Below are 22,950 nucleotides of genomic sequence, written 5' to 3' on the forward strand. Positions count from 1 at the left end.
TGCTCTCAAACTGCATTTGTAAAAATGTGATTGTGTTAAAACTTGATTGATCTTGCCTTTCCTAGTTTCCTAATAAATACATTTTAGGTTTACATTTCCTTTTGGATATTACTTTCCCATCCCTTAGCTTTTTGATTTGTGATATCATTATTTTCCTCTTCACGCTTGTAATGTCTTTTGTTAGGCTCTCCTTAGCCCACAGGTTATTCTGTTTGTGTAGTTTAATTTCTAGGTATTTGGAATATTTTATTGTTTTCCTATTGTTGATTGCATTTTAAGTTAGCCTGGTAATAGTGTTTCTGTGATGTTGATTTGTGGGATTTATAAACTACTTTGTTGAGAATTTATCAATAAAAATTTCATTTTCTGGTTTAAAAATATAGATATGTGATACATAAATTATTTGTGCTATTCCAATATAGCCTTATACCTACCTTTATTCTGCTTGATCTGAGAGATGTGTTAGTTTGATTATCAATTTCCAAAATATCCCCTGTATTCTCAAGTTTTGGTATATTTATTTCAGGACTATATTGGTAGATTTATACATTAGAAATAGTGTATGCTTCAGCAACTGCAGGATTTAAAAAAATTCACTATCTCTGCTAATATTTTTTGCCTTAAAAATCTGTCCTTGCACCACACCTGCTATCTTCATATTTCTTTATGGATGTTTTAAGAATTCTTTATTTTTTGCTTTTGTATGAAATTTTCACACAATAATAAAGAAACATTATAAGGAACTCCATGTACCCATAACTCTACTTCAACATTCATTAAGAGTCTATTATTCTTGTTTTACTGACATATTGCCCTTCACATGATTTTTTTCAAAAGATTTTGGTTTTTTGGAAAGGCAGATAGATATGCTGACAGAAGGAGAGACAGAAAGATCTTCCATCTGCTGGTTCACTGCCCAAATGGCCGCAACAGCCGGAGCTGAGCCAGTCCGGGGCCAGGAGTCAGGAACTTTTTCGGATCTCCCATGGGGATTCAGGATTCCACGGCCCTGGATCATCCTGTACTGCTTTCCCAGACCACAAGTGGGGAGCAGGAGAGTAAGCAGAGTAGCTAGGATACAAACCAGCACCCATGGGATCCTGGTACATGCATGGTGAGGACTTTAGTCACTAGGCTACTGTGTTGGGCCCTCTTCAAGTGACTTTTAAAAGGCTAATGACAGTCTGTTCATAAATATCTGCACATACATTTCTGAAAATAATTTTTTTAACAGAACCATAGCACCAATAATATGAACTAATTCTTGGTCCTCTGGACTTGGCAGTCGGATCATTAGGCAGCAAGAAGAAAACATAACTGTGTTATTGAAACTATCTGTAATTTAAATGTTATTTATTTGAAGGCATTTAGCAAAAGAGAGGGCGAGGCACAGATTTGATTCACTTCCCAGATATCCACAACACCGGGAGCCGGGCCAAGTAGAAGCCAGTGACCAGGAACTCTGTCTCGCCACAGGGGTGGCATGGATCCAAGCCCTTGGGCCATCATCTGTTGCAGTCCCAGGCACATTAGCAGGAAACTGGACCTGAAGCAAAGTAGCAGGGACTCAATAATGCCTTGGGTTTGGGAATGTAGGTGTCCCAAACTGAGGCTTTGGCCTGCTCACTGCATGCCAACCTCCTGAATCTCTTTTTAAGCTGCATCCTAGAGAGGGACTTAACGGGCCTCACAGTGCCCAGGATGCACGCATGAGAACATAGGACCAATCCTCCTCCAAGTCTTCCCCACCTGTAGTGATTGAACATTTGAAGGGAACTGCACAGAACCCTCCTGCCGCTGTCACATGGGACTTCCTGCTAGAAACAGTATGTAAGATAGGGTTTGAAGAATATTACGCATTCTCAGTATGAAAAGAATTGTGTCTACAACTCCACACGCCCACCCTCATAAACAGGTGTACGATGACTGTTAGTTGCTTTCAGAATTTCCATTTAGGAAAAGCTAAACAAACAGTGGATTTACGGCTTACATTTTCATAGTAAGGGCAATGATATTCATGATATTGAAATTCGCAATTAAATAAAAAGAGCAAAGTTTTCGTTAGGTGCTTCTAGTCACACACTGACTGCTGTTATTTTATTATTGGTACTATTACTATTACCTTCCTTAGGGAAGAGGCTCCTCGAGATGAACGGCCACGCCAGCATCCATTCGCTCAACCCGCCTTTTCAGGAAGGGACACCTTGACTCTTCCCCCTAACTCCGATTTAAATTTCCCAGAAGGCTGGACAGAACGTAGCACCCTGACTTCCAGCCTGCTTCCTAGGCAAGTTTCTCCCAGAAACGGTTGTACCGCACTTCCTGCCGCGTCCTGCCGTGCGGAGAGGCACACTTCCTTCTGGCCTTTCCCTCCGCCCCGCTGCCCTTTCCGGCTCTCTAGATCCCTACCGGCAGCTGGCTTTTCTAAGTCTACTCAGCGCTTTTGTCTCCAGCACCCTGCCCCTTCCCGCAGCCCAGTAAACAGGAACTCCGTATCACGCTCCCATTCTCAGTGACAGGATCTCCTCGGAAACTCTTCCTGGAGAGCGGCGTCTCCCCGCGGGCGCGGCCATCTTGTCTGCCTCTCACAATCCCCGCCAAGGTCTCCAACGACGACGCAGTTGCGCCCTGTTGATTGTTGGCGACTTGTGGCTTCCTGGGCAACTCCGAGCATGCGCAGCGCCCACTAGACGGAGGGGCGGGCTTAGAAATCGAGCGCAAGCGGAAGTGGCCTTCGAGGGATTGTTGATTGCCGCTGCTGACAGAAGTACATGTTTCCTTGTGTTAACGCCGAGAGGTCGCTGGGGTGACGGATTTTGTGGTTGGTAACGGGGTGGTGGGAGCGAGGCGGAGTTGGCGTGGGTGGTTTCCGAGTTGAGGCCTGGGAGGCGCGGCGTGCGGCGGGGGTTGGCGGCGGCTGGCGGCGTGCGGAGGCGGTTGGAGGCCGGCCGGGGAGTTGCGGAGCCGAGTGCTTGGGCTTCGGGGTCAGTGGCCAGGAACCCGGGTCCTGTGGGGTCGGCTTTCAGGAGTCTGGGCTTCAGTGACCACTTTTCTAATCCGAACTGAAAGATGAGCTTGTTAATACTCACCAATCTTTAATGTGAAGATTGACCAGATTTGCTACGTAGCGTTTTGTTTTATTGTTCGAATGTGATTACTAACAGTTTTCCTCACTGTTTTTAGTTGACTCACGATTTCGTTAGAAGTACATTTTCTGTTTGAGATAAGGTTGAGTTATGCTAGAGCTGAAACATTGCCTTATGGCCTATGTCGTGGTTAGTTTCCATAAATGTCGTGTCCGTTACATAAAATTGTGCGTTTTCTGATTGTGTTTTTATACGTATTGAGCATATGTTTAATACACATCTCCTTAAAAATTGTTTTGTCGGCTTAATTACAGAAAGGAAACAGTGATGGGGGATTTGGCTAGTTCTCATCCTTTTGTTAGTTTTCTTTTTGTACATTTGAAACTGTATTGTTATAAACAGTGTTGTGTGTTTGAAAATGATAGTCCTGATGTGATAGGTTAATAGATACTATAGCGTTTTAAGCTTTCACCAATAGTTTTTAAAACATTTTCCCAGATGCTAGAGAACAGTGGGTATTGTTGCCTTTTTAAAATGATTCTATCATTCTGAGGAAAGTTATACGCTTTTAAAGCAATGCTTTAATTCAGTTTCCTGTGGCAAAGTTGAAATTTTGTCATTTGTCTTGTAAGTTTCCTTTTCTTTTGAATATTCATATCCTTTGTTTCTTTGTCTTTGCTTTTTTCCTGGACTTTTTCTTTGCATCAGTGATTGGATTAAATATAGCGCTAGAAGCAGGCTGTTACAGCATCCTGAAACAACTTTTAAGTTGTGACAGTCCAGATAATAGAACATGGTAGCAGTAGGCAAGGTCTTCTGAAACATTTCTGGGACATGTCCATACCCTGACCTTTGCCATAACCTTGGGTTCTTGGAAAGTCCTGAAAGAAAAGTGAGAGTTCTTGTCACAAGAGGGTGTCTCATTCTAGGATGTAATCTAGCTTTGCTTTTACAGCTCAGGCAGTAAGCTGATTGCCCCAAATTGTTGTCTGTAAACGCAATGGGAAGGTCCTGTTTGCGTGGTTCTGCTACTGGGTGGGATGCAGCTCTTACTGACTGCATAGTTGGGAAGTGCGTGATGCTTAGACTGGGTGTCTGTTCCATGCCACTACAGTTGATGGGGGATTGTTTGCATTTTGCACTGACTGCTTGGTTGATTAAATGAGTTACGTCATTTGCCAGTGCTCGTAGCTGACTGGATGTTCGGTGCTGAAGAACCGCTGAACACGGCTGATCAGGGCTGCTCGCCTCTTCCACGTGTGGTGGGACGGGACAGTTCATCAGTCGGCACTGGCTGGTCAGTAAAGACCCTGAGCATCTTAGAGTCTGCCTCTGACTCATTTCTGGGATAGATTTGGTCAACTTGCAACAATATATTAATTTGATGATGTATTTTTAACATAATTAGGAATTATTTATTTAGAACTGTGTTTTCCTTTACCTGTTTCAGCGTACCACAATGTCAAACAAATATGTACCCCTAAAATTGATTTTAATGTTCTGGGGGAATACAAAAGGTACATAAATTTAAATGTTTGGTGCTGCTGGAATTTGTCTTCTGACTGAAGTTTGTGATACTGGTGCAATTTGCTTTGCTGCAGATGGATGCCAGTTACCTATTGCCATTTATACATTGAGTGTATTGCGCATACTCAGTTGAATGCCACTTTGGTCATATATATAGATATTGCGTATTTATTGATTTACTTCATTTTCAAAATGATTGAGAGAGACAGAGTTCCCATTCACTGAGGGTGAGGACTTCAGTCACTAAGCTACTGCGCTGGACCAGTCTCATTTAATTTTACATAAGTCTTTTCATTCTCGTTTTTGGAACTAAAACTAAGTGAAATAGCTTCTATTTTATTAGCTTAAAAGTAGCAAAACTTAGGCCCGGCGGCGTGGCCTAGCGGCTAAAGTCCTCGCCTTGAAAGCCCCAGGATCCCATATGGGCGCCGGTTCTAATCCTGGCAGCTCCACTTCCCATCCAGCTCCCTGCTTGTGGCCTGGGAAAGCAGTTGAGGACGGCCCAATGCATTGGGACACTGCACCCGCGTGGGAAACCTGGAAGAGGTTCCTGGTTCCCGGCTTCGGATCGGCGTGCACCGGCCCGCTGCGGCTCACTTGGGGAGTGAATCATCGGATGGAGGATCTTCCTCTCTGTCTCTCTTCTCTGTATATCTGACTTTGTAATAAAATGAATAAATCTTTAAAAAAAAAAAAGTAGCAAAACTGTATTTATATATAGTGTTACTTGAAATTTCATTATTATATTTTCTCATGAGTAATAACTATCACAGATTTTCCTATAATCTGTATTCTCCCAGTTTTCTTTTACAAAACATGATCAATAAGCCAACAGCTTCAGCATCGCCTCGGCCTTAGAAAGGCGAATTGTTGGGTCTTTTCCTAGACCTAGTGAATGGGCAACTGAAGGGGTGAGGCTCAGAAATTTTAGTTGTTTTAACAAGCCTGTCGGGATTTAATGCATAGTCGGGCATGAGAACCACTGCTCTGGTTTCCAGCTCAGGGGCTTGTATATACTTGTTTTTGTAGTTCCTGTTGAATGACTGACTATGTGACTGTTGTCCTTTCAGATTTCTTGTTATCTCTAGTGAGCCCCGGATCTTCTTACAACTCCAGCCGACCTCTTCCCAGTGGTTCTGGCTGAGTTTGCAGATGAACACTGAGCTGGCAGCTCCTCAGAGTACAAGGATTAAGGCCTGGTGTGGCCATGCCAGCTAATTGGATCTCAACTCGGCAGTCCTCAGTTGTGGCTCCGGAGGATCATGGAGGCTCACGTGAGGTGAGCAGGGTGTCCCGGGGGTGGGGGTTCATCACAAAAACCTGATGGTCACTAGCCTCAAGGCAGAGGCAACCGGGGCTTAGGAAGCGGGCTGACCACTCCGGCTAGATTTCTTTTGTTTAGGATTTTGAAGCTCTTTCTACTTTCTTTTCTAAGTTGTCTCTCCAAAAGCAAATATATTCTTTAATCTTTTTGCAATTTCTTTCTTTTTTTTTTTTTAAGATTTATTTATTTTTCTTTGAAAGTCAGATTTATGGAGAGGAGAGACAGAAAAATCCTTTATCTGCTGGTTCACTCCCCAAGTGGCTGCAACTGCCAGAGCTAAGGCAATCTAAAGTCAAGAGCCTGGAGCTTCTTCCGGGTCTCCCACGAGGAGGCGGGGTCCCAAGGCTTTGGGCCGTCCTGGACTGATTTCTCAGGCCACATACAGGGAGCTGGAAGGGAAGTGAAGCAGCTGGGACAGGAACAGTGCCCATATAGACTCATTTGGCTCATTGTAGTTTTTATTTCATTTCTCTGATAATTGGTAAAACATCTTTTCATGTTTGTACCGTTGGCTATTATGTTTTCTTTGAAGAAGTGCCTATTCAAGTCTTTGATGTGTGTAGGTTTATGTGTTTCCTCACTGTTCATTTGTATGAGTTCTCTATAATCCTTGAATGTTAGTTATCTGGTACATGGTTTGCAGATATGTTGAAGAGAATGGACACATGAGCACTTCGTATGAGATCTTAGAGGAAGAGCTTTCAGTTTCTTTGCAGGATTATGATTTAGCTGTCAGTGTTGCTAGAGGTAAAAGGTTTTGTTATGTCAAGGAACTTACTGTCTGTATTTAAACTTTTTTTTTTTAAATTTATTCATTTTTTTATTACAGCCAGATATGCACAGAGGAGGAGAGACAGAGAGGAAGATCTTCTGTCCGATGTTTCACTCCCCAAGTGAGCCGCAACAGCTGGTGCTGCACCGATCCGAAGCTGGGAACCTGGAACCTCCTCCAGGTCTCCCACACGGGTGCAGGGTCCCAATGCATTGGGCCGTCCTCGACTGCCTTCCCAGGCCACAAGCAGGGAGCTGGATGGGAAGTGGAGCTGCCAGGATTAGAACCGGCGCCCATATGGGATCCCGGGGCTTTCAAGGCGAGGACTTTAGTCGCTAGGCCACGCCGCCGGGCCCGTATTTAAACTTTTTATCAAAAGAGGTTGTTGGTGTGGGTGTTTGACTTAGAAGTTGATGACAATTAAGAAGCATCTCATTTTGAAATACCTGAGGTTTTTTTTTTCATTTTGAATTACTCAAACAGTGTCATGCTTTTGCTTTCTGACTCTGTGGTGTGCGTTCAGCACTTTCATGACGATTTTCTGCTCCTCAGTAAGGCAAGCCTGCTTGATCCTGTCACGAACACTTTTAGCACACATGGAGCCACTGTAGGTCCCGCTGACATGTTTTTTCATCTTAGACAACCTAGTCAGGACTTTAGGCCTCACAGCACGAACCCCTTACAGTTAGCCTGGGTGCACACCACATGCAGATTTCAGTGCCTTCCCAGCCTTCTTGATGTCAAGGTAGACAATACTGCTCCTGGGAGTGCAGGACACTCTGCTGTTGTTGGAGGCTGTACTGCAGAAAACCCTACAGCAGTAGGTCAAATGCTGGACCATCTGAGTGTCTCCAAGCACCATCCTAGAATTTTTTTTTTCTTTTAAGATTTATTTATTTTTATTGGAAAGGCAGATTTACAGAGAGAAGGCGAGACAGAGAAAAATCTTCCATACGCTGGTTTACTTCAACACAACAGCGGGAGCTGAGCTTATCTGAAGCCAGGAGCCAGGAGCTTCTTCCTAGTCCACAATTATGGCGCTAAATAGGAAGTGGAGCCACTAGGATACCTTCTGGTACCCAGATGGCCCAGAATAGTTGTTTTTTTTTTTTTTTAAAGATTTATTCATTTTATTACAGCCAGATATACACAGAGGAGGAGAGACAGAGAGGAAGATCCTCCATCCGATGATCCGCTCCCCAAGTGAGCCACAACGGGCCGATGTGCGGGCCGATCCGAAGCTGGGAACCAGGAACCTCTTCCGGGTCTCCCACTAGGGTGCAGGGTCCCAATGCATTGGGCCGTCCTCCACTGCTTTCCCAGGCCACAAGCAGGGAGCTGGATGGGAAGTGGAGCTGCCAGGATTAGAACCAGCGCCCATATGGGATCCTGGGGCTTTCAAGGCGAGAACTTTAGCCGCTAGGCCACGCCGCCGGGCCCCAGAATAGCTGTTTTTAATACTCACCTCTGGCTGCTGATTGTAGCTTCTGGCCAGTGCACATTCTGAGAGGTGGCAGGTGATGGCTCAGGTACCCGCATGGCAGACTGGCTTGAGATGCGAGGTCTCGATCCTGGCCATTGCAGGTTTTTGCGGAAACTGAATTAGAACTCTGTCTCAAACTGTGTATCTGCTGCTCTGTCTCTCTCTTTCTCTCTGTGGAACTTTACCACATTTTTTTCCTGCGTTTGATATCATGTTGTTTGTATCTTTTAGACTGTTAGTGTGATGCATCACACGGATTTGCCTATTTTAAGTCAGATGTGCATAGCTGAGCTGCAGTCCAATTGATCATGCGTGTAGTTTTTTTATGTCATTGGATTTGGCATGCTGATATTTTATTTAAGGTTATTGCACCAATTTTCACTTCCTTTCTTTATATGTCAGGAACGCCTGTGAGCACTTCTTGTAATGCAGGATTAGTGACGATGGGTTCTTGCATGGAAAAGATTATTTCTTCTTCATTTCTGAAGGGTGGCTTTGCTGAGTATAGCAGTCTTGGTTGGCAGTTACTACCTTCACTATCTTGGCTTCATCATCCCAGGTGATAAAGATGATAGCAAGGTTTTGGGGAAGAAATTTACTGATAGTCTAGTACAGATTCCTTGTCATGTGGTTTGTACTTCTCTTTGCTGCTTTTGAAGTTCTGCTTGGCTTTTGTTGATTCGGCTGAAGTATGCCTTGGATCTGGAAGGTCATGAACATGTTCATGAACATTCTGTGACTTAGGAACTCTTTGGCAGTTAGCTCAATAAACAGGCTGTCTGCACCTGTGTTTTGTTTTTTTTTCTTCTGGAAGTCCCATGATGTAAAAGTTAGTTTGCTTCCTGGTATCCCCCATAAGTTCCGTAGGCTCTCTTTATTTTATTTTTTTCATTCTTTATATTTTAATTTATTTTATTTTTATTGCACCCTAAGCCCTAAAGCAGGACCTGAGATGCATTGCCCCACAAGGTTAGAAATCACAAACACAACCCAGTCCTGAGACAGCTTCAGGTTTGGGGATCAGGTTATGTGGGCGATCTGCACCCAGTTCTGCCCGAGAAAGTGAGCCTGCATGCCACAATATTTAGTAGACCTGAGCCTAGGACATCAGCTTCACAGCCACTGTGAGCACACATGCCCTGGAACCCAGTGCTGCGCTAGCTGTTTGTGAGTTATGACCCAAAAAAATGATAGATTTCCTTAACAACAACTCCCCATTATGAGAAAAATGAGAGAAGAACCTCAACAATTTTTTTCCACACCAATAACTTTTTTTTTTCCTGTATCTGGGGTAAGGGGTGAAACAGAGAGAAAAGCCCCACCCAGCCTCCCACCTATTACAGATCCCTGATGTGAGACACGCTCTGAGGGTCCTGCTCATGCAGTTTTGATGTTTAACAGTTCTGAATTGCTGCCAATCTCGCCGTTCCAAGTATGATGAACTCTTCAGAATCCACTGGCTGACATAGTCTCTTCATGGATGGGGTTTTGAGATCAGTAGTTCAGTTGGAGAGATCACCAAAGAAACTTTGTCTGAGGTGATCCCAGACCCGATTCTTTTGTGAGTTTGCCAGTATAGAGTCCGGCACAGTCCGTCGTCCTAATCAGCTTATGCACATCCTCGTGGTTGCAATTGCTGGGTCAGTTCTGTTTCCAGCCCTGTCTTCCTCGCGAACCAATGGTTGTTTTAGTCCAGCCTGATCCTGCCCACTTTATACTCAGCCCTCCCACAAACCAGTGGGAGCTGCAACCTAGTTGGAATAGGTAGAAAACGCCCAGCAGGCCTGCCCCCTACCCTGGTTCCCATGCATGCCACTATGTACCACAGACTTGCTCAGTCTGTCCCACATCCCATTTAGCTCTTGTACATGTCAATGGGCACTGAAGCCTAGTTCAACTCAACTAACTGTACTATCCAGTCCACACACATACTGGCAGGTGCCTTTCTGTCTAGCCACCCCTGCCTCTGTCCTGGTTTTCATGCTCTCCAGTGGGAGTGGTAGAACCTCAACAGTTTGCACTGCTAACACTACTTCTACAAACTCCTATAGCCTATGCTACTGAGGCAGCCGCAATTACCATTTAACATTGGAACAAACTAGGACTGGTGAGATAGCCTAGTGGCTAAAGCCCTTGCCTTGCATACGCTGGAATCCCATGTGAGCACTGGTTCTACTCCTGGATGCTCCACTTCTCATCCAGCTCCCTGCTTGTGGCCTGGGAAAGCAGTCGAGGATGGGCTAAAGCCTTGGAACGCTGCACCCACATGGGAGACCAGAAAGAAGTTCCTGGCTCCTGGGTTTGGATCGGCTCAGCTCTGGCCATTGTGCAGCCACTTGGATAACAAACTGGTGGATGGAAGATCTTTCTGTCTCTCCTTCTCTTTATTAATCTGCCTTTCCAATGAAAATAAATAAATCACTTTTTAAAAAGTTACAAGAATAGAGCAAAATTCATGTTCTGTATTCCTAAATATAGCTTCTGTATTCTCCAAAGCTGGCTGTTCACATTGACCAGGAATTTGCCCTTGCAGGGTTCAGTGACCTTCAGGGATGTGGCCATAGATTTCAGCAGAGAGGAATGGCAGCACCTGGAACCTGCTCAGAGGAATCTCTACTGGGATGTGATGCAAGAAACCTTCAGCCACCTGCTCTCAGTAGGTAAGCAAGATAGCTGGGGATCTATCTAAAAGGAGGCTTCACTGACTGCTGGTGTATTTATCTGATGAATGCTCTAAGGATAACTGTCCTTGATTTGGCAGGATTCTTGTCCTTTGAGGATTTTGTTAGTAATATTCTATTCAGACAGAAATAATTGCTTTTCTGAAGAACAATTAGACTTCAGCTGATTAGCTAGACTCAGTATTTTTATTATTTCCCATGAACAGGGTTTCCCGTTCCTGAGCCGGGGGTTTTCATGTTGGAGCAAGGAAAGGAGCCACAGGAATTGCAGAGTAAGAGCACACGTCAGTTCTGTACCGGTGAGCAAGAGAGGCAGGGCTGTAAATCTCAGCTGTTATTGCAACGACTGGCACCTTACTGCTTGGAGACCTTGATGATTTATTGGGCAACTAAATGTCTTTAAAAAAATTTTTGTTTGAAAGGCAGAGTTTTCAACCAGAGACAGAGAAAGGAGTGAGTCTTCTGGCTGCTGTGCCCTCCCTTAATAGCTGCATCTGCCGGAGCTGGGCTGCTCTGAGTGCAGCAGGCAGGATCGTTGTCTGGGTGTCCCACATGGATGAGTGCAGGGGTCCAAACCAAGCACCTGGCCCATCATCTGCTGCTTTGCCCAGGCATGCTAGCAGGGAGCTGGATCTGAAGTAAAGCAGCTGGGACTTGAACCTGTGTCCACATGGGCTCCCATCATCACAGGTAGTGGTTTTATTGGCTACATTGCTAGGCTGCCCTCTCTTTTTGTTACAGATTTATTTAAAAAGCAGAGTTAAAAAGAGAGAAATATATTGTTGACTTCTATAAGTTCTGTCCTCTTTTTAGATGTTGGGTCATGTGCTAATTCGTTTCATTAAGTATCTTTCTTCGATATATACATGTTTTTTCAAAATATTATTTTTCCCCATCTTCCCCATAATTCTAGTCATTTGTGTTTATATTCAGGTGTGCATGAATCTGCTTTCTTAGAAAATTATTACATGGCACACACTCCAATTCCTGTGACTCGCTTTTTATGTCTCTTCTGTGAGATGCTCCATAACTGTCTAACCAGGCTGCCTTCTGGTTTCCACCACAGCAATAAGATTTCTAAAAGCTCAGTTTCCCCTGTGCCTTTCATCCAACTGATGACTTGATCCTTGGCATTTAACCTTTGTGGGTATCTTTCTGCTGTGTTTGACAATATCAGCCATGTTTCCAGAAATTTTTTGCTAATGTTGTTTGAGTGAGTTTATGACTAGGCCTGGTTAGTAGATTTTGTTTTGCTTTATCTTCTTCATCTGATGAGGTATAAGTTTAATCATAATTCTTAGTTTAGGACTCATCACCATGAGTGTACATAGATGCTTTTTTATCATTTGATTTATTATCTTTAGTTTCTTGCCCCCATATCTGCCTTTCCCACTATAGGTCACTGTTTTGTATGATGGAAACTTTTCTTAAATTCATATATATTTTAAAGTTTAAAGTGAATTAGGCTTATGTATCATTAGGTTATAAAAATGGTCTAGTGCTGTATATCTTGTTCTTTGCCATACTTTCCTTATATTTGACTATAGAGCAGTCTGTTCATCTAGTTTATTTCTTCAAACTGTTGAATTGTATCCCAGGATGTCTCAACACTGTTGCAATCTCATAAATTACTCCTCTTCTCCCTTTTCTCTGCGAAAAGGAGATTAGGTGAGTTGCATGTACCCCTCTCTCCAGCCTCTATTAGCTGTTACTTGAAGTCAGATCACGTGTTTTTCCTCCAGAAGGAGAGTTTCGGTATCAAACCTTAAGCAGGAAATTTCAATAAAAATTTTCCACATTGACAGGAAAGGTGATGATACAAGTGGTATTTCATATATTTCATTCTAGAAGTATTGTGGTAGATTGGTCACCACATAAGAGGACTATTAGCAAAGAGCAAATAAATAGTTACATGATGAGATTTCATAAAAAAAATACTATGAAAATTCCTTATGACTATAATAGAAAAATAATCCATGTAGTCCCAGCCATTATTCTTTTCTCCAAAGACCCCATCAGTGCAACAGTTACACAGTTAATATAGAAATAATGCATCAAAGAATATTAGAAAGATAACCAGATATAACAAGATTTCTTCCTATACTGACCATGAGTGTACTCCAACAGGAGAGAAATTATGGAACCATAAGAAACATGCAACACGTCTCAGTTGTAAACCAGCATCCTCCCAGTGTCAGAAAAGTCATACAGGGGAGAAGCCCTATGTTTGTGCCGAATTTGGAAAGGTCTTCGCTGAGAAATCACTGTTCAAAGTGCATCTGAAAGCTCATACAGGGAAAAAACTCTATGTATGTATTGAATGTGGGAAGGCTTTTGTACAGAAGCCAGAGTTTATTATACATCAAAAAAACCACACTAGAGAAAAACCTTACAAGTGTAATGAGTGTGAAAAATCTTTTTTCCAAGTGTCTTCTCTGTTCAGGCATCAGAGAATTCATACTGGGGAAAAGCTCTATGAATGCAGTGAATGTGGGAAAGGCTTTTCTTACAATTCAGATCTCATTATACATCAGAAAATTCACACTGGAGAGAGACACCATGAATGCACTGACTGTGGCAAAGCATTCACACAGAAGTCCACACTCAAGATGCATCAGAAAATTCACACAGGTGAGAGATCCTATATATGTATTGAATGTGGTCAGGCCTTCATCCAGAAAACACACTTGGTTGCACACAGGAGAATTCATACGGGAGAAAAGCCATATGAGTGCAGTAACTGTGGAAAAGCTTTCATTTCCAAGTCGCAACTCCAGGCGCATCAACGAATTCACGCAAGAGGGAGGTCTTACATAGGCACTGAATATGGGAAAGTCTTGAACAATAGTTCAAACCTCATTATACCAAAGAAAGTACAAATTAAAGAGAAATCTTCAGTATGTACTGAATGTGGGAAAGCATTTAACTACAAGTCAGAGCTAATTATACATCAGAGAATTCACACTGGAGAGAAACCTTATGAATGCAGTGACTGTGGGAAAGCCTTTACCCAGAAGTCAGCACTCACAGTGCATCACAGAATTCACACAGGAGAAAAGTCTTACATATGCCTGCAGTGTGGCCTGGCCTTCATCCGGAGGACACACCTGATGGCACATCAAATAATTCATACAGGTGAAAAACCTTATAAATGTGCTTACTGTGGGAAATTCTTTACTTCCAAGTCACAACTTCATGTGCATAAACGAATCCATACAGGAGAAAAGCCGTATGTGTGCGGTAAGTGTGGGAAGGCCTTCACAAACAGATCAAATCTTGTGACGCATCAGAAAACTCATACGGGAGAGAAATCCTATGTATGTCCTAAGTGCGGAAAGGCCTTCACCCAGAGGTCAGATTTGATTACTCATCACAGAATCCACACTGGAGAGAAGCCTTATGAATGTGTCACCTGTGGAAAAGCCTTCACCCAGAAATCACACCTTAACATTCACCAGAAAATTCATACTGGAGAGAGACAGTATGAATGCCATGAGTGTGGGAAAGCTTTCAACCAGAAGTCAATCCTCATGGTGCATCAGAAGATTCACACAGGAGAGAAACCCTACGTGTGCACCGAGTGTGGAAGGGCCTTCATTCGCAAGTCCAACTTTGTCACTCATCAAAGAATCCATACTGGAGAGAAACCTTATGAGTGTAGTGATTGTGGGAAATCCTTCACGTCCAAGTCTCAGCTCCTGGTACATCAGCCAATTCACACAGGAGAGAAACCCTATGTGTGTGCTGAGTGTGGGAAAGCCTTTAGTGGAAGGTCAAATCTCAGTAAACATCAGAAAACTCACACTGGAGAAAAGCCTTATTTCTGTTCTGAATGTGGGAAGACTTTCAGACAAAAATCAGAGTTAATTACACATCATAGAATTCATACCGGAGAGAAACCTTATGAGTGCACTGATTGTGCAAAATCTTTCACTAAGAAATCACAGCTGCAAGTACATCAACGAATACACACTGGAGAGAAACCTTATGTGTGTGTTGAGTGTGGGAAAGCATTCACTGACAGATCAAATTTGAATAAACACCAGACAACACACACTGGTGACAAGCCTTACAAGTGTGAAGTGTGTGGAAAAGGCTTTGTTCAGAAGTCAGTGCTCAGTGTGCATCAGAGTATTCATATTTGAGACAAAGTAGGAAAAATCTTAATGAGCACATGTGTATAATGTGAATCTAGTCACTAGACCTCTGTATGTTATCAAGAGGATACATCTATATCAGTGTCAGAGTGAAGAGGAGGACGACTGGGAAGACACGATGAACTCCTAACCCATTGCCACCAGGCTCACTAAACCTTGGGACTTTGATACTGAGTAGCAGCTGAATCAGTTTGATGCCTTAATGAGAAATGCTGTTTGAAATGTGACGGAAAATTGCTTCTCAGCATTTTGGCTAAAATCAAATGAAGTATCTTCTTATCTGTTTAAAATATAATGCAATGCTATTAGAAAAATTTTTAGGGAAGATTACGTTAAAACTGGTCAATCCTGTTTTCTGTGGAATAGGGATAGTGCCAATGAAGTAGTTAAAAAATAACAACCTGTTTATATAGATGTGGAGCTGAGAATGTGTTAAACTTACAACTTCCTGTATTACCCACTGGGAGTATCTTTGAGTCTCATAAGAACTAGTATTAAAACAGACTCAAACGTACTGTGATTATCTGCTCGAGGTCCATTTTCATGCCAAACGTTCTACAGGACCTGTTTTGCCAAGTTCCTGAAGCACATAAGTTTAGTCTCTGTGAGCGTCTTTTCATCCATAATGCCCACAGAATGAGCATAGGTCATAATTATATCTGTGTGCTTTCTGCCTCGTGTCTAATGATAAACTCCCAGAGTCCTTTGCTACCTGTTCCTAACAGGCTGCTTCTAAATTATACCCATTCAGCCTTCCTCTTCTGTAATGTTCCGTACCTGTAAGCATAAGGATAATGTGTATATTTATTTATGTATTCTTCTAACAGTAGATCATTTTCATAGTATTCTTCACCACTAGGAGCCTAGGGAGCTGCATTGTGAGTAGGCATGGGACTCTCAGGGAACTGTCCCCTGTGAGCTTGTGGATGGGAATGTTCATGTGCTTATTCCTGGGCTGCTGCGTTCTCACATGGATTGAGGCATCAGAGCTGAGCCTCATGGCCTGGGCATATGCCTCTGTGTGTGTGTGTGTGTAAGGGGGAGGGAGAATGGAGCTTGTTCTGTGTTTCTGTTTTGCATAATTAACTAAGGGTAGTTTCTTGTGGTTCCTGTATGAGTTTCTTAGGGCTAGTGACCTTATATGCTATGGTACAGCTCACCGAAGGAACATAGCACCCATGTCCTGTCCCAGCATTAACTGCATAAACCCCCTGGGACCTCTGTTTAGACTGACAAAGGGATGCAGATCCAAGAAGGTACTGGTGATCCATGGGCCTCCCGTAGACAGGGAGCAAACCTGGCCTTAGCTACATGATCAAAGAGGACAGGGACTTGGGGACAGGATGATATGCTCAGATGGTGGCCCCTTATGGCCAGTTCAACAATTTCTCATTAGCTTTAGTAGATGACCTGGCAGCTGGGAGTTTGGTCCAGCCTAGATAGAAATTGCTTTTTTCCTCGGTCACTGTTAAGAACAAGACAGATTTATCACTGGCTCCCAGACAAATGCCTGGGGAATCCTACCTGGGAGTATTTTGTTTCTCATGCATATTTTTAAAAGATTTATTTTGTTTTTTCTTTTTATAAATTTTATGTTTTTATAATGATTACATGGTGTATCAGGGTGGGAAGGATCGAGGTTTAGGGAAAATTGGGTGAACTTATTTCTTCCAAATTTGCTATTTCTTCTTGTTTCTGGGGAAAGGGGAGAGACAAAGGAGGAAACCACTCACAACTTTCTAAATATCCCAGTACCTGGGCATGAGAAACTGCCACCTCATCAACCCAGAGTCTCCATGTGTACATATTCCGGGGGTTCTATCCAGGTGGCTTGGATAGTTCTGAAATGCTGCCAATTTCACTGTCCAGGGATGATGTCACCCTTCCAACATCCATTGGCTCCATTCACTGAGATTTTTTGCTGTCATCAATTTTCCAGTGAGTTCTGTTCTGCTGCAGCACAAGATGAGCTGCCATATTCTCCTGTTACAGTGGGGGCCTGTGTCCACTGCTCCGCTTTTTTCACTAAGTAGGACATATTCTTGCAGGTGAGTCCAATGACCCAGGCCGGGCCATCCAAGCCCTGCCGGTTCCCCCATTCCCAGGGTTCAGGAACCTGGTCTCCTCTATGTAGGTGGACCCCAGGACCTGAGCCACACTACCCGAACCCTGTCAGATCCATTCCTGGGACTCACAAACCCGGCCCCCACTGGGCCCAGGCTGGCATGGCTTGCCCCACCTCAGTGTCCACAATCTTATTGCGCAGCCTGGCCTAGTCCAGTCTGCCCCTGTTCTAGCTCCTGCTGGTGGGTGCTGCAGCCTATCCCAGCCCAGTCCTAATGTGAACTGGCTGGTGTTTAATGATGTGGTAGGGAGGATCGACATGCTGTCCTGGGTGTCCATTCATGCCTTCTATGCACTCAGTGTCTCTTGGTCTCCATGGCGAGTCTGAGGATGGCCGGGTTGACATATTTCCGGGCAGCTTCATGTGATCCGACTGTTCTTCCCTCTGTTGAGGGATAGCCAGCTTGCTCTTCACTGTATGTGGCTGCCTACTGTTTCGAGTAAGAAAGTAGGACCAGGAGCTTGACGAGTGCAGGTCGTGCCCACACAAGGTGTGGGGTCAGGCTGCTTTGAGAGGCCTCTCTTGCCTTCTGCACAACACTGTAAATAAAAGCTTGGCCTCTGTAGTAGCTCCTTGAGTGATCTTTGGTGCGGTTTCTGCTTTCTTTAGCCTATTTGGGGTCCTCAGGTCTCGGGGGATCCCTCTTGTGGGGACCGGGACTCAAGGTGTGACATCCACACCAAATAGAACTTTGGGACATAGGATGCAAAGGTGAGATGAACACTTCATTGATTTTTTCTGGGACAACTTATACCAGGTTTTTGCAGGGCAAGCAGTTAGATAAAAGTTACTAGTAGCGTACAAGCTGCTCCAACGACAGATCATAAGGGCTTAAGGGAACAGTCACCAGGTCTCAGGCAACAGGATAAGTAACGATGAGTTACTGGTAAACAGGTCTAACTAGGGAAAGAATCTAACAGAGTTTTCTCTGTACTGAGATACATTCAGGCTATAATTGCTAAAAAAAAGAAATGATAGTGAAGACGCCTCGCACCTTCCCAGGCACGCTGTGTCGACAAGGTGGTCCGCAGTCTCAGCGGAAAGTTTGCTTCCTGCATGATTCTCAGGTTGCTGGGAGTGTCTGAAACTCGGGGTCCTTGGATATTTGGTGGTCTGGGTCAGGGAGTGGAGCTCCCCAATTAATCAACCTGAACACTTAGGACCCCTGGAAGCACCCTCTGGCATCACAGTCTTGAAGTTGACAGATGCTAGATTTTTTTTTTTAAAGTAAGATTTGTTTATTTTTATTGGAAAGTTAGATTCAGAGATGAGAAAAGACAGAGAGGAAGATCTTCTGTCCGCTGATTCACTTTCCAAGTCGCCACAGCTACCAGAGCTGAACACGTCTGAAGCCAGAAGTCTCTTCCAGGTCTCCCACATGGGTGCAGGGTCTCAAGGCTTTGGGCCATCCTCAACTGCTTTCCTAGGGCACAAGCAGGGAGCTGGATAGGAAGCAGAGCAGCTGGAAAAGGAACATGCCTACATGGGATCCCAGTGGATGCAAGGCTAGGACTTCAGCCACTAGGCTACTGCACTGGGCCCAGAATTATTTTTGTTAAAGATGTATTTATTTGAAGGAGTTAATAGAGGAGAAAGAGGTCTTCCATCTGCTGGCTTACTTAGGCAGGGTCATGCTCAAGCCAGGAACTTCTCCAGTCTCCCACTGTGGTGGCAGGGTCCTGAGTATTTGGGCCATCTTTCACTGCTTTCCCCAGGGTATTAGCATGGAGCTGGATTGGAAGTGGAGCAGCTGGGATTTGGATGGGCACCCATATGGGATGCCAGTGTTGTGGTGGTGGCTTTACTTGCCCTCCCAAGGTGTTCACCCCCATGTTCTAGACCTTAATTGCCCTCCCAAGGTGTTCACCCCCATGTTCTAGACCTTAATTGCCCTCCCAAGGTGTTCACCCCCATGTTCTAGACCTTAATTGCCCTCCCAAGGTGTTCACCCCCATGTTCTAGACCTTAATTGCCCTCCCAAGGTGTTCACCCCCATGTTCTAGACCTTAATTGCCCTCCCAAGGTGTTCACCCCCATGTTCTAGACCTTAATTGCCCTCCCAAGGTGTTCACCCCCATGTTCTAGACCTTAATTGCCCTCCCAAGGTGTTCACCCCCATGTTCTAGACCTTAATTGCTTTTTTGCCATCTCACCTCCTGGAATCTCCCTGTAGGTGGGATCCTTGTGAGCACTAATGTCTGTACACTTTAATAGCACTCTGTCAGGTTCCACTGAACGTGCCTGTATAACCAGGGGATTAGGTCCTGGCCTGGTGCCTGCTGGCCCTGAGTCTGAGGGTCACTGAGGTACACTGAGGGCACCCTGGCCACATCCTGGTCTTATCTGGCTTCATCTCGGTGATCCTCTGATTGCACCACCTGGAGACCACTGTGTCCAGACGTGGAGCGTGTATTTGTGTCCTCACTGGGATGGTGACAGCCTTCTGAGAACACGGGAAGTTATTGGAGGCGGGGAGGCAGCAGCATTAGTGGAAACGGGGTGGTGGCCATGTCAGATGAAGGTCCAGCCGTCCTTTGCGTGGCCTCCCTGCCAAGCAGAATCCCAATGACTTGCTTCCTGCATCATTCTCAGGTTGCTGGGAGTGTCTGAAACTCCCGGCACATCTCCAGGGGTGGCTCCAGGGTAGTGTTGGGCTTTCAGTGGGAAGGGTCATCCTCACTGGTCCTGGGAAACCCCACTGAGTGTCACTGGGTCCTATCCCTGCTGCGTTTGCTCTCCCCATCTTAGTTCTGTGCGTGGTCTGACAACGGCAATACTTCATATTCTGACGGCACTGCCCTCAGCATTCTCCCATAGCGCTTCACTGAGCGACTGGCTTCTGGAATTACACCTGACCCCGGCTAGGCCCACGTCAAAGGGGGTCCCAGACCCACAGTGAGTGAACCTTCACTGCGTATTGGACCTGGAGGGTTAAGCAGGCCCATTCCCGCCTTAGACGATTTCATAGCAGCCATCGTTGTACCCACTTGCACTTGTCTGGATCAAAACCCAGAGCAGTACTGTGGCCACCTTACCCCCCGGCCCCCCCAGGCGGAGCAACGCAGGTGCTTGGTGGATTGGGCCGTGAGGGATTGTCAAGGGCCAGCAGTTCCTCTGACCTTTGAGTGTGGCAGCCCTCACTCAGGTTAACAGCCCCGCATCCAAAGGAACTCGCCGGCCTGTAATTGCGCATGCGTGCTCAAGCCCGCTGCTGACGTCACAGTGAGCCCTGCGCTGGCCACTGGCTGTTGCCTGGTGACGGGGCGGAGTCTGCGCCCTTGCTGCCTGTTCTCCGCTCCGGAGCGTTCCAGCTGGTCTCCTCACCGGTTCCGGAGAGTGCTGTGGGAATCCCAGGAGTTTAGGAGAGCAGCTCAGGTGGAAGGAGCGGTGCAGGCCGTGCGTGGTCTGCTGCCGGGGTGTGTATTTCTGGCGTGACTGGGTGCGGGTTGTTGTGTGGGTAGTTTAGGGATCTCGAGTTGGGTGGTTGTTCCCGACAATAGAGAACAGATGGTAGAGGGAACTCTGTACTGATGCCCACACTAGTCTTTCAGGAAGCCGCGTTTAGACCCAAAAAACAAGGTGCTGGTGACACCATTCCTAGCCTTTCTTCAAAAGGCAACGGGAAGGCAGACTGCAGCTCCGCGATGAACGAGGCCAGAGAACCGGGCGGCTAAGCTGGTGAGCTGGAGTCGGGGTGCTGCTGTGGCCACTGCCTGTAGTTTTCCACTGTTGGTACAGATCCTCCTGGCAGCTGCTACAGAAATTGTGGGTTCGGTTTCTTGACGCTGTGGTTAAAAATTCTAGGATGCACTGAGGTTCAGTAGTTAACTGAGCAAGCAGGGAGAGTTTATGGCAATGGAAAGTACACTCCCACCAAGCAGGGGGATGGGCAGGCTGGGAAGAGCATCATGCCCGGAGGTTGGAGGAGGCTTCCCCTCTTAGTCGCATGACAGAGGACGAGTGTTCTTGGGAGAAGAGGGCGAGTTCTGAGAAGTGGAAATTTCCCTTGATAGGAGTGCCTGTCTGCTCTCATCATGGGCTGCCTTTGGATCCGTTGTGGCAATTTTGGAGGCAGGTAGCTGCTGGAAATACAACGCTTGTGTAATGAACCCAAGGCCAATTAGGGTAATGCGATGACTGATGGTATGATGCCTTTTCTGGGACATTTGTCAGTGCGTAGTGTCTGAGAGTTGCTGGGGCATCCGGGCTCTGCGCCTCGCTAGCTTTCTGCCTCTTCAGAGCTGGTAGTGATTGCCCGTGTGACCCCGAGCCTGCACTGCTCATTGGCCACTATTCACGGGCTCCATAGATTTTTGTTTTGCTTGCCATCGCTGGCGTGGGGAGGGTCCATGAGCAGTTCCTCCCTAACGACTTGGCTGGGGTGATGCCCGGGACTTCCCGGGTTCCGTTTTTGCCTGTTGCGCATGTTGTGGCTCTGGGGCTGAGCCCCCCACGCCCCCGACCAACCTTCACCGTGTGTGCAGTGCTTTCAGTTTCCTTCCTTTATGTGGGACTGACATCCGGGTCCTGCTTCACCATTCATGACTTCTACCCACACTGAGTGTTCTCACCTGTCGAGAGGAACAGGCCTGTGAGGCTGGGTGAATGGTCGGGGCGGGTAGCCATGCAAGCTGAGGGGGGTTGGGCTCCTGTGAGAGGCCTCTCTGTATTGTTCCCAGGAACTGGACCTGGCCTCCAGCAGGGCTCTGGTGGTCCCAGGAATGGTTCTCCCTTCCCACAGCATGCTTGCCTGGCTTTGCTACCCAGCGTCACTGGCTGGCTGGGAGTTACTGTATCTTGGCCCTGAGTTCCAGTCTGGCTCTGGCTGCTCTCCTGGGATCCCAGTTCAGTCTTGCCCACCTGACAGGGCCCCTGGGGTTTGAATGTGTCTCTCAGGCCTCCTGGGTCCAAGGTCAGTGACTTGACCCCTTCATTGTAGACTCAGTAGTTTCTGCTTCCTGGGTGGGCTACATGCTGTCTTTTTGGGATTTCATTAAAGCAACCACTCAACCTGCTCCCCCAACTCCCCATCCAGTTTCCACAGAGGAGTCACTGTGGTCAGTTCACACCCCCGAGACACTAGGTGACCCAGGCTGCAAGGACAAGGCTGGGGCCGGCTCATCTCACCATGGTGAATGGAGCACGCGTTGCTGCCTGGCAACAACAGCAGGCCCTCCAGGTGCACGTGTTGCTTCAGGTTTATGCTGACGTCACAAGGACAAGCTTTACCTGTGGCTGGTTGCCTGTGTCATGCGGGGTGGGTTCCTCACTTGCCTGTGTGTTCCAACAGCACTTTAGGCTGATGTCCTGGTGTGATGCAAGGCAGTGTGTTACCCGCCACCATGGGAAATCCGCCGTTCAGCCCGGGAAAAGTCCTGCCAGGCGCTCGTGGGCGGCTGTGTCCTGCTTGGGGTGGAGGTGGTGTGCTGGAGCAGAAGAGCCCTGTAGCTTGGGAAGTGGCTTTGATGAAGCTCCTGTAAATGGAGCTTGTGAAATGGGTGAGGAACCAGCCCAGTTATCCTAGTTACTCCTGGAGACGCTGCCCATGGGTGTTTTTCTTTTGTGATCAGATGTGGATTTTGTCTCTTAGGTTTGTTAGTGGTATTTAATTGAATGGTTTTCTCTGACTTTAGAGTTCACCTGGAGGGAGAATCACATCAATCACCAGGGAATTTGGTTTAGACCTAGAGAAAAGGCATGTGCAGATCAAATCCACCATTCCTTTCCTTCTCAATTTAACAAGAATCCTCACTGTAGCTTGGTAATCAAGGCGAGAAACATGGTTGAAAGGATGA

The 22,950-nt window shown here is 45.9% G+C and overlaps 2 protein-coding genes across 2 annotated transcripts; one reads left to right on the forward strand and one right to left on the reverse strand.

Annotated features, from left to right (window-relative positions):
- Positions 1–2,987: 2,987 nt before the first annotated feature.
- Positions 2,988–15,418, forward strand: LOC101519391 (zinc finger protein 585A). Its single transcript, XM_058674387.1, has 5 exons — positions 2,988–3,275; positions 5,684–5,892; positions 10,726–10,852; positions 11,080–11,172; positions 13,001–15,418. The coding sequence occupies exons 2-5, from the start codon at positions 5,821–5,823 to the stop codon at positions 15,016–15,018; spliced, it is 2,310 nt and encodes a 769-aa protein (XP_058530370.1). The 5' UTR covers positions 2,988–3,275; positions 5,684–5,820; the 3' UTR covers positions 15,019–15,418.
- On the reverse strand, positions 7,185–7,550 carry LOC131482232 (large ribosomal subunit protein eL34-like). The gene is given in 1 exon segment (XM_058674797.1): positions 7,185–7,550. A coding segment is annotated over 1 exon segment (366 nt).
- Positions 15,419–22,950: the final 7,532 nt, after the last annotated feature.

The sequence above is a fragment of the Ochotona princeps genome, chromosome 16, assembly GCF_030435755.1.
Source record: "Ochotona princeps isolate mOchPri1 chromosome 16, mOchPri1.hap1, whole genome shotgun sequence".
In the NCBI taxonomy this organism is placed as follows: domain Eukaryota; kingdom Metazoa; phylum Chordata; class Mammalia; order Lagomorpha; family Ochotonidae; genus Ochotona; species Ochotona princeps.